At 38.7% G+C, this 20,598-nt stretch overlaps 1 protein-coding gene across 1 annotated transcript in view; it reads left to right on the top strand.

Annotated features, from left to right (window-relative positions):
* The window catches only part of NKAIN3 (Na+/K+ transporting ATPase interacting 3), a 714,014-nt gene that overhangs the window by 645,116 nt on the left and 48,300 nt on the right, over positions 1–20,598 (top strand). Inside the window, exon 5 of the mRNA XM_011931938.1 lies at positions 19,814–19,874. Within this exon, the coding sequence (XP_011787328.1) occupies positions 19,814–19,874 (61 nt within the window). The remainder of the gene's footprint in view (positions 1–19,813; positions 19,875–20,598) is intronic.

Below are 20,598 nucleotides of genomic sequence, written 5' to 3'. Positions count from 1 at the left end.
GACATCAGTCTAGGCAAAAATTTCTTAAGTAATACCCCACAAGCACAGGCAACCAAAGCAAAAATGGAAAATCGGATCACATAAAGTTAAAAAACTTCTCCATAGCAAATGAAACAATCAACAAGGTGAAGAGATGATGCGCAGAATGGGAGAAAATATTTGCAAATTACCCAGCTGTCAAGTGATTACTAACTAGAATATATAAGGAGCTCAAGCAACTCTATAGGAAAAACTCCAATAATGCAGTTAGAAAATGTGCAAAAGATTTGAATACATGTTTCTTAAAAGAAAACACACAAACGGCAAACAGACAGATGAAAAAGTGCTCAACATCATTGATCATCAGAGAAATGCAAATCAAAACTACAATGGACTGTCATCTCAACCCAGTTAAAATGACTTTTACCCAAAAGATAGTAACAAATGCTGGCAAGGATTTGGAGAAAAGGGAACCCTTGTATAGTTGGTGGGAATGTAAATTAGTACAGCAACTATGGAGAACAGTATGGAGCTTCCTCAAAAAAATGAAAAAAAAAGCTTCCATAAAATCCAGCAATCGCACTGCTGGGTAAATATCCAAAAGAAAGGAAATTGCTATATCATAGAGATATCTAAACTCCCATGTTTGTTTCAGCACTTTTTACAATAGCCAAAATTTGGAAGCAACATAAGTATCCATCAACAGATGAATGGATAAAGAAAATGTGGTACATATACACAAATGAGCACTGTTCAGCCATAAAAAAAGAATGAGATCCTGAGATCTTGTCATTTGCAACAACATGGCTGGAACTGGAGGACATTATGCTAAGTGAAATAAGCCAGGCACAGAAAGACAAACATCACATGTTCTCATCTATATGTGGGATCTAAAAATCAAACTCACGGAGATAGAGAGTAGAAGGATGGTTACCAGAGGCTGGGAAGGGTAGCGGGAGGGGTTAGGGGAGCTGGGGATGGTTAATAGGTATAAAAAAAAGAAGTTGGAAAGAATGAATAATACCTAGTATTAAATAGCATAGCAGGGTGACTATAGTCTATAATAACTTAACTGTACATTTTTAAATAACTGAAAGAGTATAATTTGGATTGTTTGTAACATAAAGGATAAATGCTTGAAGGGATGGATACCCCATTTCACATGATGGGATTATTATGCATTGCATGCCTGCATCAAAACATCTCATGTAGCCCACAAATACATACACCTTCAATGTACCCACAAAAAAAAATAAATTTTAAAATTACATATTGGGTACACTGTGCACTACTCAGGTGATGGATACACTAAAATTTCAGACTTCACTATTTTGCAATTCATCCATGTAACCAAAACTACTTATACCCCTAAAGCTACTGAAATTTAAAAAAAAAAAAAAAAAAAGCTATAAAGAAAATGAGTACCATTCATGAAAAAGTTCTCATTTCTATGGATTTCAACACATTATTATGAAAAAAATTATGATCATTGCTCATTGAATTGAAAAAGTTACAATAAGGCTAAAGGTAAAGTTTAAGAACTCTAGATTATTAGACACAAGCATCCTGGAGCTATGCTGTGCTTTTGACTCAAATCTTGTGCTTCTTGTGCTGGAAAAAAAAATGCTTTTAAAAGTTTAATCCACCATTTAAAAAGTACATAGCATATAGTGAGCAATGTGTGGAGGTGGATAGCACTTAATTCTAAGTAAGGATTACTCCGAAGAATTACACCATCATTCTGGGGATTACAGTGTAAAAGATCTCGCCACTACTTTGCTAAGTAAATGCAGCTTTGGATTGTGGAAGGAGAACTGCATATTGATCAACAGTAAGCGGAGGGATTAATATCATGGGTTCCAAAGCCAGAGCGTCCCTACCTAAGTGGTTTGGGTACAAGTTAATTAACATCTGTGCCTCAATTTTCTCACACATAGAATGAAATCAACAATACAACTTAGCACTTGGAGATATAAGAACTTAATGAATTAAGGGACATATAGTGTTCAGAATAGTGTCCAACTAAACCCCATGCTAGGCACTAGATATGCATTACCTTGATAATCTTCACAATAATTGACGAAGTAGTATGATCACATCTATTTGACAGATTAGAAACTGAGGCTCAGTGAGGTTAAATACCGTACCCAAGGCTCACTCTAAGAGTAGTGGCAAAGGCAAAATTTAAACTGAGATCTCTCTGACCACAAAGATGGACTCTTGACCACCATAACCATCAACTGTGAAGTGAGTGTTGGAACAAGACTGAAACCCATCCTCAGACCTGGGTACATCACAGCAACGCTGTTGGCAAGAGTTGTCTCATGTTGATCCCCCAAGCGTCAGATGGAACCCCTTGAATCCCTGCCACCCAAGAACAGTAATGGTCCTGAGAATAGAGGTGAATTATATCCAGTGGTCAAGAGAGAGGAGATACAAAGTCTCAGATCCAAGGAGGATGTAGGAGCACAATACAGGAAAAGTGGTGATACTCAATGTCCATTCTGCCAAGACCATAGGGGAGGCCCAGTAGTCAATGACATGAGATCCTCTCCCACCCTTGATCCTGGAGTGGATGGTCTATGATCTGTTGCAGCAATGACGGAGGATGGGCAGGTCCTAGGCTACACAATGGGCTTCACTCAAAAGTCTATCAGTTGCAAAAGATGGTACTGAACTGGGAGCGGTGGTATGGGCCTCCAGTATGAGCTACTTACCACTTGGGAAGCTGAGGCAGGAGGGTTGCTTGAGTCCAGGAGTTCAAGGTTAGCCTGGAAAACACAGCAAGATGCTCTATCTTAAGAAAGAAAAAAGAGAGAGGGAGAGAGAAAGGTGATACTGTGGCCAGTTTCTCACACATAACACCCTGGGACCTTCTCAGAGCTGGGCCTACAGCATCATCAGTCTAATTTTGACTCTTGTGCAAGGCAGTGGAATTAGGTGTTATGGGCTCCATCTGCTGATTCAGCAGATCACAGCATCTGCCACATTTCACTAGGTAGGACTTTTACATACTTCCTGCAAGTTAGGAAGGCCATGAAACACCATTCAATTACAGAAAAGCAGGTTTCCCTATTATGAAACATCACTCAACTTCCACAAACACATATGGATAGAGGAATGCCTGTCTTTCTCTTAGATTCTACCGAGATCTATACACTCCATGTTTCTGTATGTGGCTTTTTCTGCATCGAGGGACTGAACAGTCTACTGAGTTTACCATGACTCACTGGATGGCAGGAGCAGCACCTGCGACAGAAAGGGCTCCAGACATTGCCATTTGCAAAAAACATACCCTCAATAGCTCCTTATTGGCTAAGTCAGCTGCTCACTGAGAAACAGACAGGCAGGGGGTGGACATGCCAGTCTGTATGCCCAGAGCGTGGTGCCTGAATGCCTAAGCATGCGGATCAGAGCACAGCTGCTCTGCCATCCACTGCCTCCCAGTGGCTGCTCTGGGGACCTCAGCTCTCAATGCATACAACCTGGAGATGAACACCTACTGCTGGTTATGTGGTTCTGTGGAAATCTGTATCTGAGGATCCATTGGCACAAATATGTTTCGTGAAATACTGAGGGTGCCCCAAAGTGGAAGGGGCACAAAAAGAGTCCAAATGCTTTAGTAAGCCAGAAACCAGATTCAAAATGAGTGGTAAGAACAAGGGTTTTGAGTAGTTAGAGGTTGAAGTCAATAGGTCAAGTTGGGAATATGGAACAGAGGTTGAATAAGCAAGTCTGAGGTCAGCCTTAATAGACACAGGCCAAGGGCTCTTGCCCAAGCCCAACTTTTACTCCAGTTCCTTGGGTCTGACTGCATGTAAACGATCAAGCATGGAGGAGGCAGAGCTCAGTGTAACCTAGATAATTTATAAGTCCCCATAGCCACAAGGACATGTATACTCAACCCAACCCAAGACCTTACCTGTCACATTCTGACATGACAAAAACAACTCTCTATCCTCAGGATATACCCGTAGTCAAGTGACACATTTATGAATTCTCTTTTAGTTTACATTTTGGATTGTAAATGGGTAAAGATTAGATGGAATTTTTCCTTGATGGAAGTATTTTTCTTCAAATGACCCCATAACACTCAGATATAATGACCCTATCAAACTAGTCACATAACACCATTGAAGAATTATTGAATTTGGCAAGGCACACTTAGAAAAGTCCTATATGAAATGATCTACTTAAATAGGCCCCTTTACAAAAAAAAAAAAAATCTTCGACAACGTTCTTATTCCTTAATGACTTGCCACCAGAAATGCATTATCTTAGAACAAGGTTCTTTGTGAGTCAGGGTAACATTGATGTCCTCCATGATATTGCTGAGCTGGTGTGTGCAGAGTGTCTGTATCACAGAAGTACGTCATTGAAAGTCTTATCTTCTTTGGTAGAGGCCAGCAAATCATTTGTTTTTCATTTTGAAGCTGTCTCCACAAGTGCTTCCCATACACATAAGGGCAGTAAATCCCCAGAGCTTGAATAAATGTGATGCTGCCGCTGTTGTGAATTTTTATGGTCATCGTGGAGAAAACAACTTATTTCCATATTCATTCATTCATTTGGAGTCCACGGTGCCAGTGGGACTCTTAGGAGAGTGAACCAAATGTCTTCACATAATTTCAGGCTTCACTTGGCATAGGACACTTCCATAAAAGATGCAGCTCTAATTCTGGATTCCTGAAGGAACAGTAGGAGCAGCTTGATTAAAAACAGATTAGATATTACTGGGAGTCACACTCTCCCCAGAGTGATTCAAATAAATAAGAGGCCAGTCTTTCCTAAGACTTCTTCCCTTGAGGATCCTAAGAGCCTAGACTTCCGTTCCGCTGGCCACACAAGAGAGCACAGAGGGACCTGGGTGACTGTCACACCAAAAGGCCCTCTCGGGAGCCATAGAAAAGGAAATGTGGCTACAAAGCATGGGGAGATGAAACTGTCCACCTGCTGCCTCTTCTTCAGTCTCAGAGTTTTTGATAAGCCCTCTAGAATAAGGAAGGATAAATATGCTGCCTGTATTCATCTGTTCTCACACTGCTATGAAGAAATACCCAAGACTGGGTAATTTATAAAGGAAAGAGGTTTAATTGACTCACAGTTCAGCATGGCTGGGGAAGCCTCAGGAAACTTACAATCATGGCAGAAGGCACCTTTTCACAGCATGGCAGGAGAGAGAATGAGTGTCGAGAGAAGGGGGAAGCCCCTGATAAAACCACCAGCTCTCAGGGGGACTCATTCACTATTATGAGAACAGCGTGGGGGAAACCACCCCCATGATTCAATTATCTCCACCTGGTCCCACCCTTGACACATGGGGATTATTACAATTCAATGTGAGATTTAGACACAGAGCCAAACCATATCACTGCCCAACCCAAAACTGAAGGTGAACCCTTGGACAAAGCTGAGCCCTCAACCCCTTAGAAGATGGAATTGAAAGTTTCCCAAATTAGTAGCCACATGTTATGTATCTGGACATTCCATTGTTTATCATACTGACTTAGGACAAGAGAGTATGCTGAATTCAGGCTTGCTATGAGGGTTGGAACACTGCCTGCCTGATGACAACTGCTTTATCAGTTCAACAGAGTGGCTGGAAAAGTCTTATCCTGTCATATTATTTCTCTCTCCCCAGGAAAGGAAGCAGTATGCATTCTGAGATATCCATAGTTATTTTTAATATCTTTCAAATGTTTGGTTTCATGTAAAATCAACCAATGTTAACCCATAAGTGAAAAGACTCTAATATCCCTTTACTTTCCACATGTTTATACTTCATCCATCTGTTAAAGATGGTATTATATAATTATTGACTTGTTCTCATGTTTAGTGCATGGTCCAGACAATATTAAAGCAAAGCAGCAAAAATCTGGAGAACTTATTGAATCATGGCAATAACTCTGATGCACACGAGCAGAGCTGGAGTTTACAGTGGCTGAGCAACATGGTGACCCACGAGGGAACTTCAGGATTGCTACCATGCTGGAGTTCTGAAATTCATCCACTGTATTTCAGACATACTGGTTTTCCTCCCCTACCTCACTTTGCAATGCAATTCTTCTCATCATTTATTCATTCAGAAACATTTGATGAATACATTTCTTCTTAGCAGGCAGTGCTAAGTGTTAGAAATGCAAAGTTGAATTGAGAAAAAGCTCTCATCCTGGAAGAGCTTCATAGTAGAGACAAACATGTAAATAAATATAATCACCATTCGAAATGTGCTTTATTTGAGGATGATGATGATGTGTCAAAATAGAGGAAGAAGCTTGGGGATTATTACATTTCCAGGTGAGATTTGGGTCTGATGGAGGTGGGGCAGGACTCTCAGAGGACACAACCTTTGCATCAGATCTCTCAGAGGGTAGTTCCTGCCTTCCAGGACCTACTTAGAAGATAATGAATGGACACAATGCTGTGATACAAAGCAGTACCTTGAAGCTGCCATTACAGATATAAGAACAAAGTGTAGAGACTATTCAGACTAGAGATGGATCAGCTAAAGAAATCAAAGAAAGTGACATTTACAACTGGGCTTAAAGAATGAGAGAGTTTGTGCATGCAGAGATGTGAGAATAGGGTGAAGGGTCATGGGCAAGCAAATAATGGGGTGTACTCAGGGAGTTGGAGTACAGATGCATGGCAGAGGAGAGTGGAAGACAAGCCTTGGAGTCAGGCTGAGGCAGGATCATAAAGGGGCTGTAAGTGTATAACAAGTACATGTACACTTGCACCTGTGAAATAATCTTTGTTATTGAGTACCTACCTCCAATTGTGAATAAAGATTTAAGAAAGTTTTTTTTGCCATCAAAATTCAAATATGCTATAATTGCTATAAAACTCACCTTTTAAAAAATAAAGAAACCTCACTGACTTCATATTTTTCTCCAGCAACTCTCCTTTTTCTCCTCCTCTTTCAGTAAAACTCCTTGAAAGAACTGTTAACATTGTATTTTCTCTTGAACCTGCTCTGATCTAATTTTTGCCCTTCTCTCCACCAAAATGACCATCATTAAGACCACTGATGTCTTCCACTTGTCCATACAGTGTTCAATGCTCAGTCATTGTTCTTAACCTATCAGAGACCTTTAACACAGCCAGTAACCTCCATTTCTGTACCCCTCATACTTCTCTTGTCAGTCCTTTTTGGTCTCTTTTGCTGGTTTCTAGTCTTCTCTCCAATTGCTGAATGTCATGATGCTCCAGAACTTCATCCATGAACCCCTTCTCTTACTTCACTCACTTCCTTAGTGATCTAATTCAGTCACATAGCTTTAAATACCATCTACAGATATTCTGTTAACGTCTACATGTGTCATTGTTCTTTACCTGAGAATTTCTCAGCATTGTGCTTTCATCAAGCAACGTTCAGGGATGAATTAACTTCTTCCCCATCACACCCCCACAGAAAGTAGGCTGGATTCACCTTACTGTGAGAACAGCACAGAATTTCTTCCCAATAACACAACCCACAGGTGTGCACGCATCCATCAAGGCCCAAGAGACATGATAAATGGGGAAAGATATATGAAACTTGTGTTGCCCTCTGCATTGTGAGTAAAACTCCTTTGTTTCTGACCCAGCACCCATGGAACAGTAATAGACTAATTTGTTAATTTATAAGTAGGGTAAAATCCCTGCAAAGTTTCTGACATTAGGTAGCTATGCTTTCTCTTAGAAGTTACTTAATACCTTAACCCAAATATGTTACATATAGAAGCTGTCTATTCACAAATGTTCAACTTAATGACTTTCATTGGAATAAAGCTCTGCACAGAGCAGTGTGTCAATCTCTGTCTGCCTCCCACACGCAGCCTTGGTGAAGGACTTCATAGAGTCATTTTGAACTTGAGGAAACAATAACTAATGAGCAGCATTGTAGAACCTGTGCGATATGGTTTGACTGTGTCCCCACCCAAATCGCATCTTGAATTGTAGCTCCAATAATTCCCACGTGTCATAGGAGGGACCCGATGGGAGATAATTGAATCATGGGAGTGGGACTTTTCCATGCTGTTCTCATGATAGTAAATAAGTCTCATGAGATCTGATGGTTTTAAAAAGGGTAGTTTCCCTGCACACAATATCTTGCATGCCGCCATGTAAGACATGACTTTGCTCATCCTTTGCCTTCCACCATGATTGTGAGGCCTCCTCAGCCATGTGCAACTGTGAGTCAATTAAATATCTTTCCTTTATAAATTACCCAGTATTGGGTAATATGTCTTTATTAGCAATGTGAGAACAGACTAATACAGTAAATTGGTACCAGGAGTGGGGTACTTCTGTAAAGGTACCAACACATGTGGAAGCAACTTTGAAACTAGGTAACAGGCAGAGATTGGAACAGTTTGAAGGGATCAGACAGGAAGGTATGAAAAAGTTTGGAACTCCCTAGAGACTTATTGAATAGCTTTGTTCAAAATGCTGATAGTGATATGGACAATGAAGTCCTGGTTGAGTAGTCTCGGATGGAGATGAGGAACTTGTTGGAAAGTAAAATTAAGGTGACTCTTGCTATGTTTTAGCAAAGAGATTGGTGGCATTTTGCCCCTTCCCTAGAGATCTGTAGATCTTTGAACTTGAGAGCTATAATTTAGGGTATCAGACAGAAGAAATTTCTAAGCAGCAAAGCATTTAAGAGGTGATTTGGGTGCTGTTACATAGTAATGTATTTATGTATTAATAAAGATATAGTTTGGAATTGGAACTTATGTTTAAAAGGGAAACAGAGCATTAAAGTTCAGAAAATTTGCAGGCTGCTGATGCAATACAAAAACAAAACCCATTTTCTGATGAGAAATTCAAGCTGGCTGCAGAAATTTGTATAAGAAGTCAAATGTTAATTGCTGGGACAATGGGGAAAATGTCTCCAGGGCACTTCAGAGGTCTTCATAGCAGCCCCTCCCATAACAAGCTGATAGGCCAAGGAGGAAAAAATGGTTTCATGGGCTGGGCCCAGGGCCTTGGTGCTTTGTACAGTCTTGAGTCTTGGTGCCCTGCATCCCAGTTGTGGCTAAAAGGGGCCAATGTACAGCTCAGGCTGTTGCTTCAGAGGGTGCAAGCCCCAAGCCTTGGCAGCTTACACATGGCACTGGGCCTGCAGGGGCCCATAAGTTAAGAATTGAGGTTTGAGAACTTCCACCTAGATTTCAGAGGATGTATGGAAATACCTGGATGTCCAGGCAGAGGTGTGCTGCAGGAGCAGAGCCCTCATGGAGAACCTCTGCTGGTGCAGTGCAGAAGGGAAATGTGCAGTGGGAATCCCCATACAGAGTCCCCACTGGGACAATGCCTAGTGGAGCTATGAGAAGAGGGTCACTGTCCTTCAGACCCCAGAATGGTACATCCACCAACATCTTGCACCATAGACCTAGAAAATGCACAGACAATGTCAGTCTATGAAAGCAGCCAGGATGGGGGTGATATCCTGCAAAGCCACAGCTATGGAGCTATTCAAGACCATGGGAACCCACCCTTTGCATCAATGTGACCTGTATGTATGACATGGAATCAAAGGAGATCATTTTGGAGCTTACTTCCCCGCTGGATTTTGAACTTCCAAGGGGCCTGTAGCCCCTTTGTTTGGCCAATTTCTCCCATTTGGAACAGGTGTATTTACCCAATGCCTGTATCCCCATGGTATCTTGGAGGTAACTAACTTGTTTTTGATTTTACAGGCTCATAGGTGGAAGGGACTTGCTTTGTCTCAGATGAGACTTTGGACTCTGGACTTTTGGGTTAATGCTAAAATGCATTAAGACTTTAGGGGACAGTTGGGAAGGCAGGATTCATTTTGAAATGTGAGGATATGAGATTTGGGCCAGGAGTGGAATGTTATGGTTTGGCTGTGTCCCCACCCAAATCTCATCTTGAATTATAGCTCCCATAATTCCCACATGTCATGGGAAGGACCCAGTGGGAGGTAGTTGAATCTTGGCTGTGGGTCTTTCCCATGCTGTTCTCATGGTAGTGAATATGTCTCACAATATCTGATGGTTTTATAAAGGGGAGTTCCCCTGCACACACTCTCTTGCCTCCTGCCATGTAAGACATGACTTTTCTCCACCTTTGCCTTCTGCTATGATTGTGAGGCCTCCTCAGCAATGGAACTGTGAGTCCATTAAACCTCTTTCCTTTGTAAATTACCCAGTCTTAGGTATGTCTTTATTAGCAGCATGAGACAGACTAATATACCATGTATTAAATAGAAAAACTTCTATCATTCCTTAAGGATTCTCTTAAACTTTAAGACTTCAATGTTGGTGTGAATGTGGGGAAACAGGAGAGTGATTGGGGAGTTATGTTGTTCAAGGATCCTTCTGTCTTTCTTCAAGTCTAGCAATCGTCTCTTCTCTGAGCTCTGGATGAGATTTTTATCCATCTATTTCACATAAAAGTGGCCACTAAAGACACATGATTTCAGGGATGACTCAATTTTTTAATTCATTCTTAGTAAGAGTCACAACTAGCAGAACACACAGCCAGTGGTTATCCTCCTAGTATCTATAGGTGTGAAACCTAATCTAGTCAATTCTCATACAAGGCCTGCAGGTCAAAACAAACCAACCCCACATACAAATTCGATTTGCAAAAAAAAATCAATCTCTTAACAAAAAGTGGAGTTAGAATGTAGTTTTATGTCATTTGCATTAATTAAATATATCAAAGATTAATTAAATATATCACAGAAGATGGAAAGTATGCTGTCAGAATTTACAATATAGAGAAGAAAGTTATTTAAAATTATATAACTACAGAAATGGATACCTTTAGTGAGAGAAGACAGAAGGTGTCTTTAAAATGAATGATTCTTTTCAAAACTTTATTAAAAGCAGAGATAATCAAGATTGTTGTGCTGATGTTATTTACTTTGTATGTGTTTGTTATTGGCAAGAATGCATTTTCCACTTCTTGTAGACAAGCAGAAAGTGACAGGGACTATTTAAATTCAAATTCTGGGAAATCAAGAACTACACAACAGTCAGTCATCTACAAATTGCTTATTAACATGATGTCCAGACAGTTTCTCATGAGGGTAACATTATTAATTAAGCAGCAGTTTGGTTAATCACAATAGCAAAAGTAATTTTTGGAATAAATGTTTTATGAGTGTGCCCATCAATAAGGCAAAAGTAAAAGAAAATGTTTTAATTAATTCATTTATAATAATATTGAGATTATGGTTCCAAATTCTGTTTGAGGACTTGAAGAATGATTTAATATTTCAAGCATGGCATGTCATCGTCTTATTGTTTTCAGCTAATGGTACTGTCTGTCTCAATTGCCTGGCCAAAAATTCTTTCATGTCGTCTATCAAGACAATATTAAGGTCCGTTAGTGAATAGTTAGATCGGACAAATTTTTTCTTCTATACATTGCTCTGTTCTTCTAAAATTATGCATTCCCACATTTATCAGTAAGAAAATATTCACTGGATAGGGAAGCATAACATGCTTCCATATTAAAAAACTGACCTTACTTTCTGTCCATCGAAAGACTAGTTATTTGGAAAAGGAAAAATAAATAAATTGACCAGTTCTCTTTAGCACATAGACAATGAATATTTTCAGAAAATGCAGTTAAATCAATATTTTTAGAATAATCCATGGTCTTAAAACTATGAGAAAAAAGTATAAGTTACATAGGACTTAAGTAAACATATTTCTGAAAAAAATATCCAAAGAGCTTACTCTCTGTTGCCTTCATTAAAGTTCATCTATAACCATCTTCTCATATATAACTTGCTTACTGCCTCATCCTTCTCCCAAACCTCTCTTTGAATTTCAACTGTACTTACTTGAAGGATAAAATCAAGACTGTAAAGCTTGCATTTATTTTTCAGTGTTAGTCATCTGGTCAACATCTTTCTTTTTAGCCTAGAAGAAAGTGTGCATTAAAATCACATAAAGATTTCCTGCAACAAATACAATTTTATTTTATATTATAAAGATTTCTTAGAGGGTACCTACATTTTTACCTTAAATGTGTGAATATGTAACAAAATAATATATAGTTCAACTACTAACAGTTAACAATTTCCAGTCCTCTTACAACAGTGGAAAGATAATCTAGTAGAGGGTAGTATATATTTAGTTTCAGGTCAAGATTCTTCCATCGGGATAGGATTTTTTTTTTAAGGGAAATTGGTCTCCTGTTGGATTTCCAGGCTCAACTCCATCAAATCAACACTACATATTGATATGTGAAAACAATGTATCAGCATGACTGAGTTTGTTCTCATCAATCCTCTGGCCTTTCTTCCAGTAAATGCCAATGGATCAACCAGTAAATGCTGATGGACCAACCAATAAATGCTGATGGACTCTAGCATGACAAATCGAATGAGCCAATATTAGAAAACACCGAAATACATATGTCCTGTCAAAGAGGCTAACAATATGCTAACATACACTTTAGGCATCATTCTCATATGGAAAAACATCAAAAAAACAAAATAATAATTCACTTTAATTCAATATAAAGGTGTAGGTAGAAGTATTATATTTTTTCCAAAAAAAGAGGGGAGGCAATGTATTAGAACATTAGAAAATAATATTCATTGTGGCATTGAGCTATCATGAACACTTTAGCTTTACACTGGAAAAGTCCCATAGTACTCAATCAAAACGTTTTGATATATCTTTGCTTACCTCTCACCTATATGGATGAAAAAATAATGATTTGTGAGATTTAACTTACCTGAGTTTGTTGTGGAGGGATAATCATTGGAATACGAAAACTATCAAGCAACTATGGACTTACTATCCAATAAGCAACTTCCAACATAGAATTCACAATGCCTCATCTAAATTTCTGTCTGTATGCAAAACAGCAGAACTCCTCGTACAGAAATTTTCCAATGCAGCCTGATTCCTCCATTCTGTTACTATCCTTCTCCTTCCTTGCAGTGCCACTGAAAGAAAATTCAGAGTGTCAGTCATTTTAGTCACAGTGGATAGGAAGAGAATCTTGATCTGCCTGGCTGCTGCTTGGTCTAGCTCCTTAGATTTCAAAAGAAATCTGATTTATCAATGTTTATGACACTAGAACTCATGTCGCCCAAACTTACTGAACTGTTTTTCAAGCTAAAGGATCATCTTTGAAGTAAGCTCCCCAAAGTAATGAATTCAAAGAGGTACACAAAATAACAACAGAAAATGCATATATTGAAAGGGATACACAGGATAATCCGTGGAAGCATGCGAAGTTGCAGCTTCTTTTTCTGTTTATTTTTATCTAAAAACCTAAGGAACATTAGCTAGTAACAATATCTGACTTATAGTTTAACACTGGTAGCCTTACTAGGCCTATATGCCAGAAGGTCTTATGTTACTTAACTACCGGGATAAATTCTGAGAAATGCGGCCTTAGGCGATTTCATCACTGTGGGAACATCATAGAGTTTACTTACACAGACCTCGGTGGTGTAGCCTACTACACATCTAGGCTACAAACCTCTATAACACTGTTACTGTACTGAATACTATAGGCAATTGTAACACAATGGTAAGTATTTATGCATCTAAATATATCTAAATATAGAAGAAGTGCAGTAAAAATACGGTATAAGATGTAAAAGTTGATAAGCCTGTATATGGCACTTACCATAGTTGGAGCTTGCAGGACTGGAAGTTGCTCTCGGTGAGTCAGTGAGGGAGTGATCGGTGAATGTGAAGGCCTAGGATGTTACTCCACACTGCTGTGGACTATAATCACTGTACACTTAGGCTATACTACATTTATTGTTTTTAATTTACTTTCTTCAATAACAAATTCATCTTAGCTTACTGTAACTTTTTTAGTTTATAAACTTTTTAAAGAACCTTTTGACTCTTAAAATAGCACTTAGCTTATAACACAAACACATCGACCTTGTGCAGTTGTACAAAAATATTTTTTCTTTACATCCTTCTTTATAAACCCTTTTCTATTAATTTTTTTTTAACTTTTTAAACTTCTTTGTTCAAAACTAAGATCCAGCTAGGCGCAGTGGCTCACGCCTCTAATTCCAGCACTTTGGGAGGCCGAGGCGGGCGGATAACCTGAGCTCTGCAGTTCGAGACCAGCCTGACCAACATGGAGAAATCCCGTCTTTACTAAAAATACACAATTAGCCGGGCATGGTGGTGCATGCTTGTACTCCCAGAAACTCAGGAGACTGAGGCAGGAGAATCCTCTGAACCCAGGAGGCAGAGGTTCTGGTGAGCTGAGATTGCGCCATTGCACTCCAGCCTGGGAAACAAGAGCGAAACTCTGTCTCAAAGGAAAAAAGAGAAAAGTAAAGAAAAGAAAAAACTGAGATCCAAACATACACATTAGCCTCAGCCTAATCATCAATATCTCTGGGGTCAGTATCATCAATATCGCTGTCTTCTCCCTCCATATCCTCTTTCATGGGAAGGTTTTCAGTGGCAATAACAGGCATGAAGCTGTCATCTCCTATGATAACAATGCCTTCTGAAACACCTTCTGAAGGACCTGCCTGAGGCTGTTTTGCATTGAACTTTTTTTTCTTAAGGTAGAAGGAGTATACGCTACAGTAAGGAGTATAGTATAAAAACGTAAACCAGTAGCATCGTTGTTCACTATCAATATCAAGTATTATATACTATACGTATTTGTGTTTGCTATACTTTTATATGATTGGCAGTGCAGTAGATTTGTTTACAACAGCATTAGCACAAATATGTTAGTGTTGCATGTGCTATGATGTCACAACAGCTACGATGTCAATGGGAATTTTTCAGCCCCATTATAATTTCATGAAACCACCATTATTTACGTGGTTCATCACTGATGGAAATGTTGTTATGTGATGCATGACTATGCTAGCAGTAGCCTGTGGGGGAGCAAAACTCCATAGTGTAATGCAGTTAGCAGTGACGACTGTGTTGGGTGTATTGAGATGAATTACAATCTCTGTGCAGGGTTTAGTAGATTTACAGATTATATTATCTGTTTTTAAGAAAACTAATGTTCACAAAATTTCAAGTGGCATAGATGTTTTCTTGGAAGAATCCATGCATTAAAGATAAAACTAATTATGGACATGTATGAATTTTTTTAATAGCAGAGTTGACGTGTGTCCTCCTAGTACAAGCTCCCTGTCAGGTACAATGCAAAATAACAACAACAATGATCTAATCAAAGTGAAAAGACAATACTCCCAGAATTTGAAATTATCAAGAAAACTGTTTGAAATGTGCTATGTAAAATAATTATGATCTGCTTATACACTTTTGGTGGAAGTGTAAATTAGGTCAATCATTGTGAAAATCAGTGTGGCCATTCCTCAAAGGACAAAAAGCAGAACTACCATGCAATCCAGCAATCCTGTTACTGGGTATATACCCAAAGGAATATAAATCACTCTATTATAAAGAGACATGCATGCCTATGTTTATTGCTACACTATTCTCAATAGTAAAAATATGTAATCAACCCAACTGTCCATCAATGATAGACTGGATAAAGAAATTGTGGTATATATACACCATGGAATACTATGCAGCCATAAAAAATAATGAAATCATGTATTTTGTGGGAAAATGGATGGAACTGGAGACTATTTTCCTTAGCAAACTAAAGCAGGAACAGAAAACCAAATACCACATGTTCTCACTTGTAAATGAGAGCTAAATGATAAGAACTTATGAACACAAAGAAGGAAACAATAGACACTGGGGTCTACTTGAGGGTGGAGGATGGGAGGAAGAAGAGGAGCAGAAAAGATAACTATTGGGTACTGGACTTAATACCTGTGTGATGAAATAATCTCTACAACAAACCCCCTGCCACGTGTTCGCCTGTGTAACAAACCTTCACATGTAGCCCCAAACCTAAAATAAAAGTTAAATAAATTAATTAAATAACTATATTCTTCTGTTAGGATTTATATTTGTAGGTAGGATGAGAAAACATGGACTAGATGTAAAAACACCAAATTGATGATCATGGTTTCTTCCCAATATTAAAAGATGGCATTTGCTGACAAGAGTGGATTGCTATGAACTGTGACTTGTCAAATTTTCCTCTCATCATTTTTTAAAATTAGGATGTCATCATCATACTTCATACATTAAAACTTAAGTAATTTTCTTTTTTTTAAGTTTTTTGAGTGGTTACTTAAATCTTTTTGTTTTGTTTTGTTTTGCTATTACACTTTAAGTTCTGGGATACACGTGCAGAACATGCAGGCTTGTTACATAGGTATGCATGTGCCATGGTGGCTTGCTGCGCCCATCAACCTGTCTTTTAGGTTTTAAGCCCCACATGCATTAGGCATTTGTCCTGATGCTCTCCCTCTCCTTGCCCCCCACAGGCCCTGGTGTGTGATATTCCCCTGCATGTGTTCATGTGTTCCCGTTCTTCAACTCCCACTAATGAGTGAGAACATGAGGTGTTTGGTTTTCTGTTCCTGTGTAAGATTTAAGTAATTTTCTCAGTGTCATTTCTCCATCTCCACTGTGGCCCAAATTGTGCAGAACCTGCTGTGAGTCTAAATATGAGTTCACATGTGATAGGCAGATGTGATAGATAGAATAAGAGTTCCCTAAAGATTTCCACATCCTCATCTCTGGAACCTGTGAATAAATCACTGCACATGGCAAAGGAGAATGAATAAAGGTTGCAGATAAAATTGATTGATAATTGTGTGACCTTAACACGGAGGGATTGTCCTAAGTTGTCCAGGTGTGTCCAAAATCCTTAACAGCAAGATAGGAAGGCGGGGAAGGAAGGACCAGGGAGATGGCAGCCTGAGACAGAATCAGCAGCTAAGGAATGCAGGCATCCTCTTGTGGCTGAAAAAGGCAAGGAAACAGTTTGCCAGATCTTCTAGGAGTACAGCCCTGCTGACACCTTGATATTAGCCTCATAAGGCCCATTTCAGACAACTGACCTTCAGAACTGTAAGATTTGTGTTGTTTTAAGCCACTAAGTTTGCAGCAATCTCTTACAGCAGCAACAGAAGACTAATGCAAGAGAGTTCTTGATTTACACGTATGCATGCTTCCAGGTATACACATATACACACATACCCCTAAGGGAGAACCCACCAAGAACTAGAAAGTTGTTTGCTGGCAAATCCCTTCTAACATACAGTTTAGTAATAAAATGTTCCCACATTATGAAACCATCACTATCACAGGCTAATATAAAGAAACAAAATTTGCAACAAATACAGCAAAGGCTCTCCCCCATAAGACCTCATATAAATTAACGAAAACAAGATCAAGTTAATAAATGGGCAAAGAACTTCTGAGGTCGTTCACAAAAGAAAAAACATAAATGACTAATAAAATATGAAAATACGTTAGATGAAAGAGAACTATTGCAAAAATAAATAAATGAAGAGATGCCATCCTGTTTATTTTCTTGACGTGTATTTTTAAGTGGAACTATCCTATGGTATGGAAAAGCAAGCATTGTCAGTCACTGCTGTGGTAGGATAGATGATACAAACTTTCTGAAAACCAATAAACCAATAATGTATAAAAAATGGTCATAAAAATATTCAATGGCACTTCTGCAATAATAATTTTACCTCTGGGAATCCGATCATCAAAAATTCAGGAAAAACATTAATATTTTTCATAATATTATTTATAACTTGAAAACAACTTTCAATAATAGAACATTACTTTAATACATAGCAGTATATTTAAATAATACAAATTTATGTAGTCATTAATAATTAAGCTTATGGAGAGTATTAACTTGGGTCATACGAGTATAAGTGATACATAGCAACTACAAGAGAGAAAGATTGGAAAGAAATCTATTGTAAAGCTATTAGTGATGGGATTAGGGGCCATTTCTTTCTTGTGTATGTAACTGGTTTACTGAATGGGTTGCTAGAATGCAGTCAAATGGCAATTTTGTTTGTTCTCTCACTGCCCCTTCAAGTACACATTACGGCTTTGTTCCATCTCACCCTTTGGATCATATTTCAAGCAGAATTTATAGCTCTTTTAGCTCCTCAGAGATATTAAATATCTAGTCCAGGTCACTGCAAATTCTCATCCACTTAAAAACTCTCCCGCTCAGCTTGGGCCTGATTTCAACTTGCAGATTTGCAGAGGAGGGAACACAGCACTGCTTCCTCCTCTTCTCACTCCACTTCTCTCACTGCTCCTCTGCGTTGTTGTGGGGATGAAGTAGAAGGAGGGATGATGGGAGAAAAGGAGGGAATAAAGTGTTAGCATGACGGGTTCCATTGTAATCTGGCAGGGATACTCTCTGGGTGTGACAGCTCCTACACGCTCATGCTTCTTCTCGTGGGGTGCTTTTAGGGGTTCTTCAGAATCCCACCCCACCCCTCCTTTAAGATCCCTACCTGTTTCTCAGATGATCAGCCTCCCTGGTTTGCCACTTTGCACACCTACTTGCCTTCTATAGCCAAAGTACCACCATCCTTTTTCTGAGGTCCCCTGCCCTTCCAAGAAGTCCTCTGGGATGGCTCCACTCCAGAACAGCACAGGAAGATCTCTCCAGAGGCCTTACCCCCAGGCTAAGGGCACACACACATCCTACCCTGCCAATTCCACCCAGTCCTGTCTCCACACACTGCTACCAAAAGCCCCTCTAGACACAGCCTCTTGCCTTTTGACTCTTCCAAGTGTGAGTTGGTTGCCAAACCCCCATGTTGCCCAAAGTGTAAGAAATATTAAGCTCCCTCAGTGCTTTCTGAAGCACCCCCTCACTTGGTTTGAGGTGAGAGGAGGTGCCCGCTGGGTGGGAGGCGCCATCAGCACCCTGGCAGATTTCTCTGTAAGTCCTTCTCCTAAGACCTCACCCTAAACTTTTCCCTAACCTCTCATCCTCTCAGGGCTTCTTGACCTTTGTCTAGACAGTCCAGAGATGGATTACAAGCTCAGGGTCCTAATTCACGTGGGCAGTCAAAAGCCTCAGATATCTTGTTCTCTGCATTGGAAACTTCAGCCTTTGACACCAGGACTATCAGAAAAAGTTCCTTTTCCCAGTGTTATTTTATAATGGTGGTAAAGGGTGGAAACAAATGTTAACAAAGGCAAGAAGATAAACTACAGCAACTATTAAGTATCTATTTTTCATACCTATTGAAGTGCTTATAGTAAGTATTTTTAGACTGGACTAGATTCATTGACAATTTTGTCCTCTAGGAATTGCAGTGTCTTTGGCTCCATGGAATAAAAATCATCCTCTTAGCATCATAAATGCAGAGGTTAAATTCTACACCTGCATTTATTCTCTGAACTACTAGTATCCAAAGTACAAATTATCTCTTCTATTTTGTTTTATCACTACTGAATCACCAGCAAGTTAATGTGTTTTCTTGTGGTATGATTAACAAAGCAATTTAGTATCTAAATATGATTTACATTCCCAGAACATTTTAAATAATTAAGTAGGTGATTGGTATTTAATTTATAAGCAACATGTTTTGATTCCTTCTGTAGCTTTTAAACATTAAAATAGTTACAGTTAGTGAGTGCTAGTACAAAATGCTCAATCATCAGAAAAAAATCAAAAGTTTAAAATGGATTTCTTAATAATCTTTGCTGATTATAAAATACAAGAACTGTAAGTCCCAAATCAAAATCTAAGTGAAATGTCTAGAAATTGGTTTTTTCCCCCATTTCTGTGTACTTTTTAGAAAGCTATTGCGGCTACATAGAAATGAAAAGGCTCTTTTAAAATCACAGCTATCATTTTGAAAGAGTGTTTTCTACTGCAAATTCTTAAAAGTTGCTCATAAATTTTTATCTTTATTAGATTATATTGGCTCTTTAAGTGTGGAAACTTGGCATAGATTCTTAAGGTACACATGTTTTCCCTTTTGCAGTTGGTGGGTTTTGTGTATGCCTGTTATGTGATCAGTATTTCCATGGAAGAAGAAGACACATGTAAGTACTGTTTTCTCTCTCCCCGTGGCTTCCTTTTGAATGAGATACAGCTTCCAAAACTAATCATTACAGGGTTATGAACTCTTTTATATTTGGAGTCTAAAATGATTGAACTCAGCATACTAAAGTTACAGTCAAAAGTTGACAGACTGAATTGCACACAAATAAGGTGACGCTACATATTGAAACTCTCAATTTGTAAGAGCATGTGCAGAGACTCAGAAGGCCAAGGACTACTGTCATATATCTTAGCAACTTTTCATCAGACATCTAACCATTATGCTGAGTAGACAATCAACGGTTGTTTTGTCTATTAACAATTTTAGGCATGTTGGTGGCAGAATTTTGAAGTCTGAGTAACAGTAGTGATATCGATACAATAATACATTACAGAAAGATCTATATGTATATAAACTATATAAAATGCAATGAAAAAAAACTAAAATTTACAACCTTCCAGGTGAGATGCAAAAAAAAAAAAAAAAATTACGAGGTGCTAAAAAAAAAAGTTAATGGGATACTTAAAAGCTAAATCACGTTTTAGCAGAACACCCAAAAGAAAAACATTTATTAATATTATGACCTGCAGTTATATGATAGAGCTTTAGCAGCATAGGTCAACAAATGGCCTTCATTGAGCACCTGCTGATGTATAAGACACTTCCAGGCACAACTCTGTTAAGGACTCATATTTTAATTTACTTTCAAAAAAAAATTTTTTTTT

The sequence above is a fragment of the Colobus angolensis genome, unplaced genomic scaffold, assembly GCF_000951035.1.
Source record: "Colobus angolensis palliatus isolate OR3802 unplaced genomic scaffold, Cang.pa_1.0 Scaffold92, whole genome shotgun sequence".
Lineage (NCBI taxonomy): Eukaryota > Metazoa > Chordata > Mammalia > Primates > Cercopithecidae > Colobus > Colobus angolensis.
The sequence above is the reverse complement of the archived record's forward strand: the minus strand, read 5'-3'. Positions and strand labels throughout refer to the sequence as shown.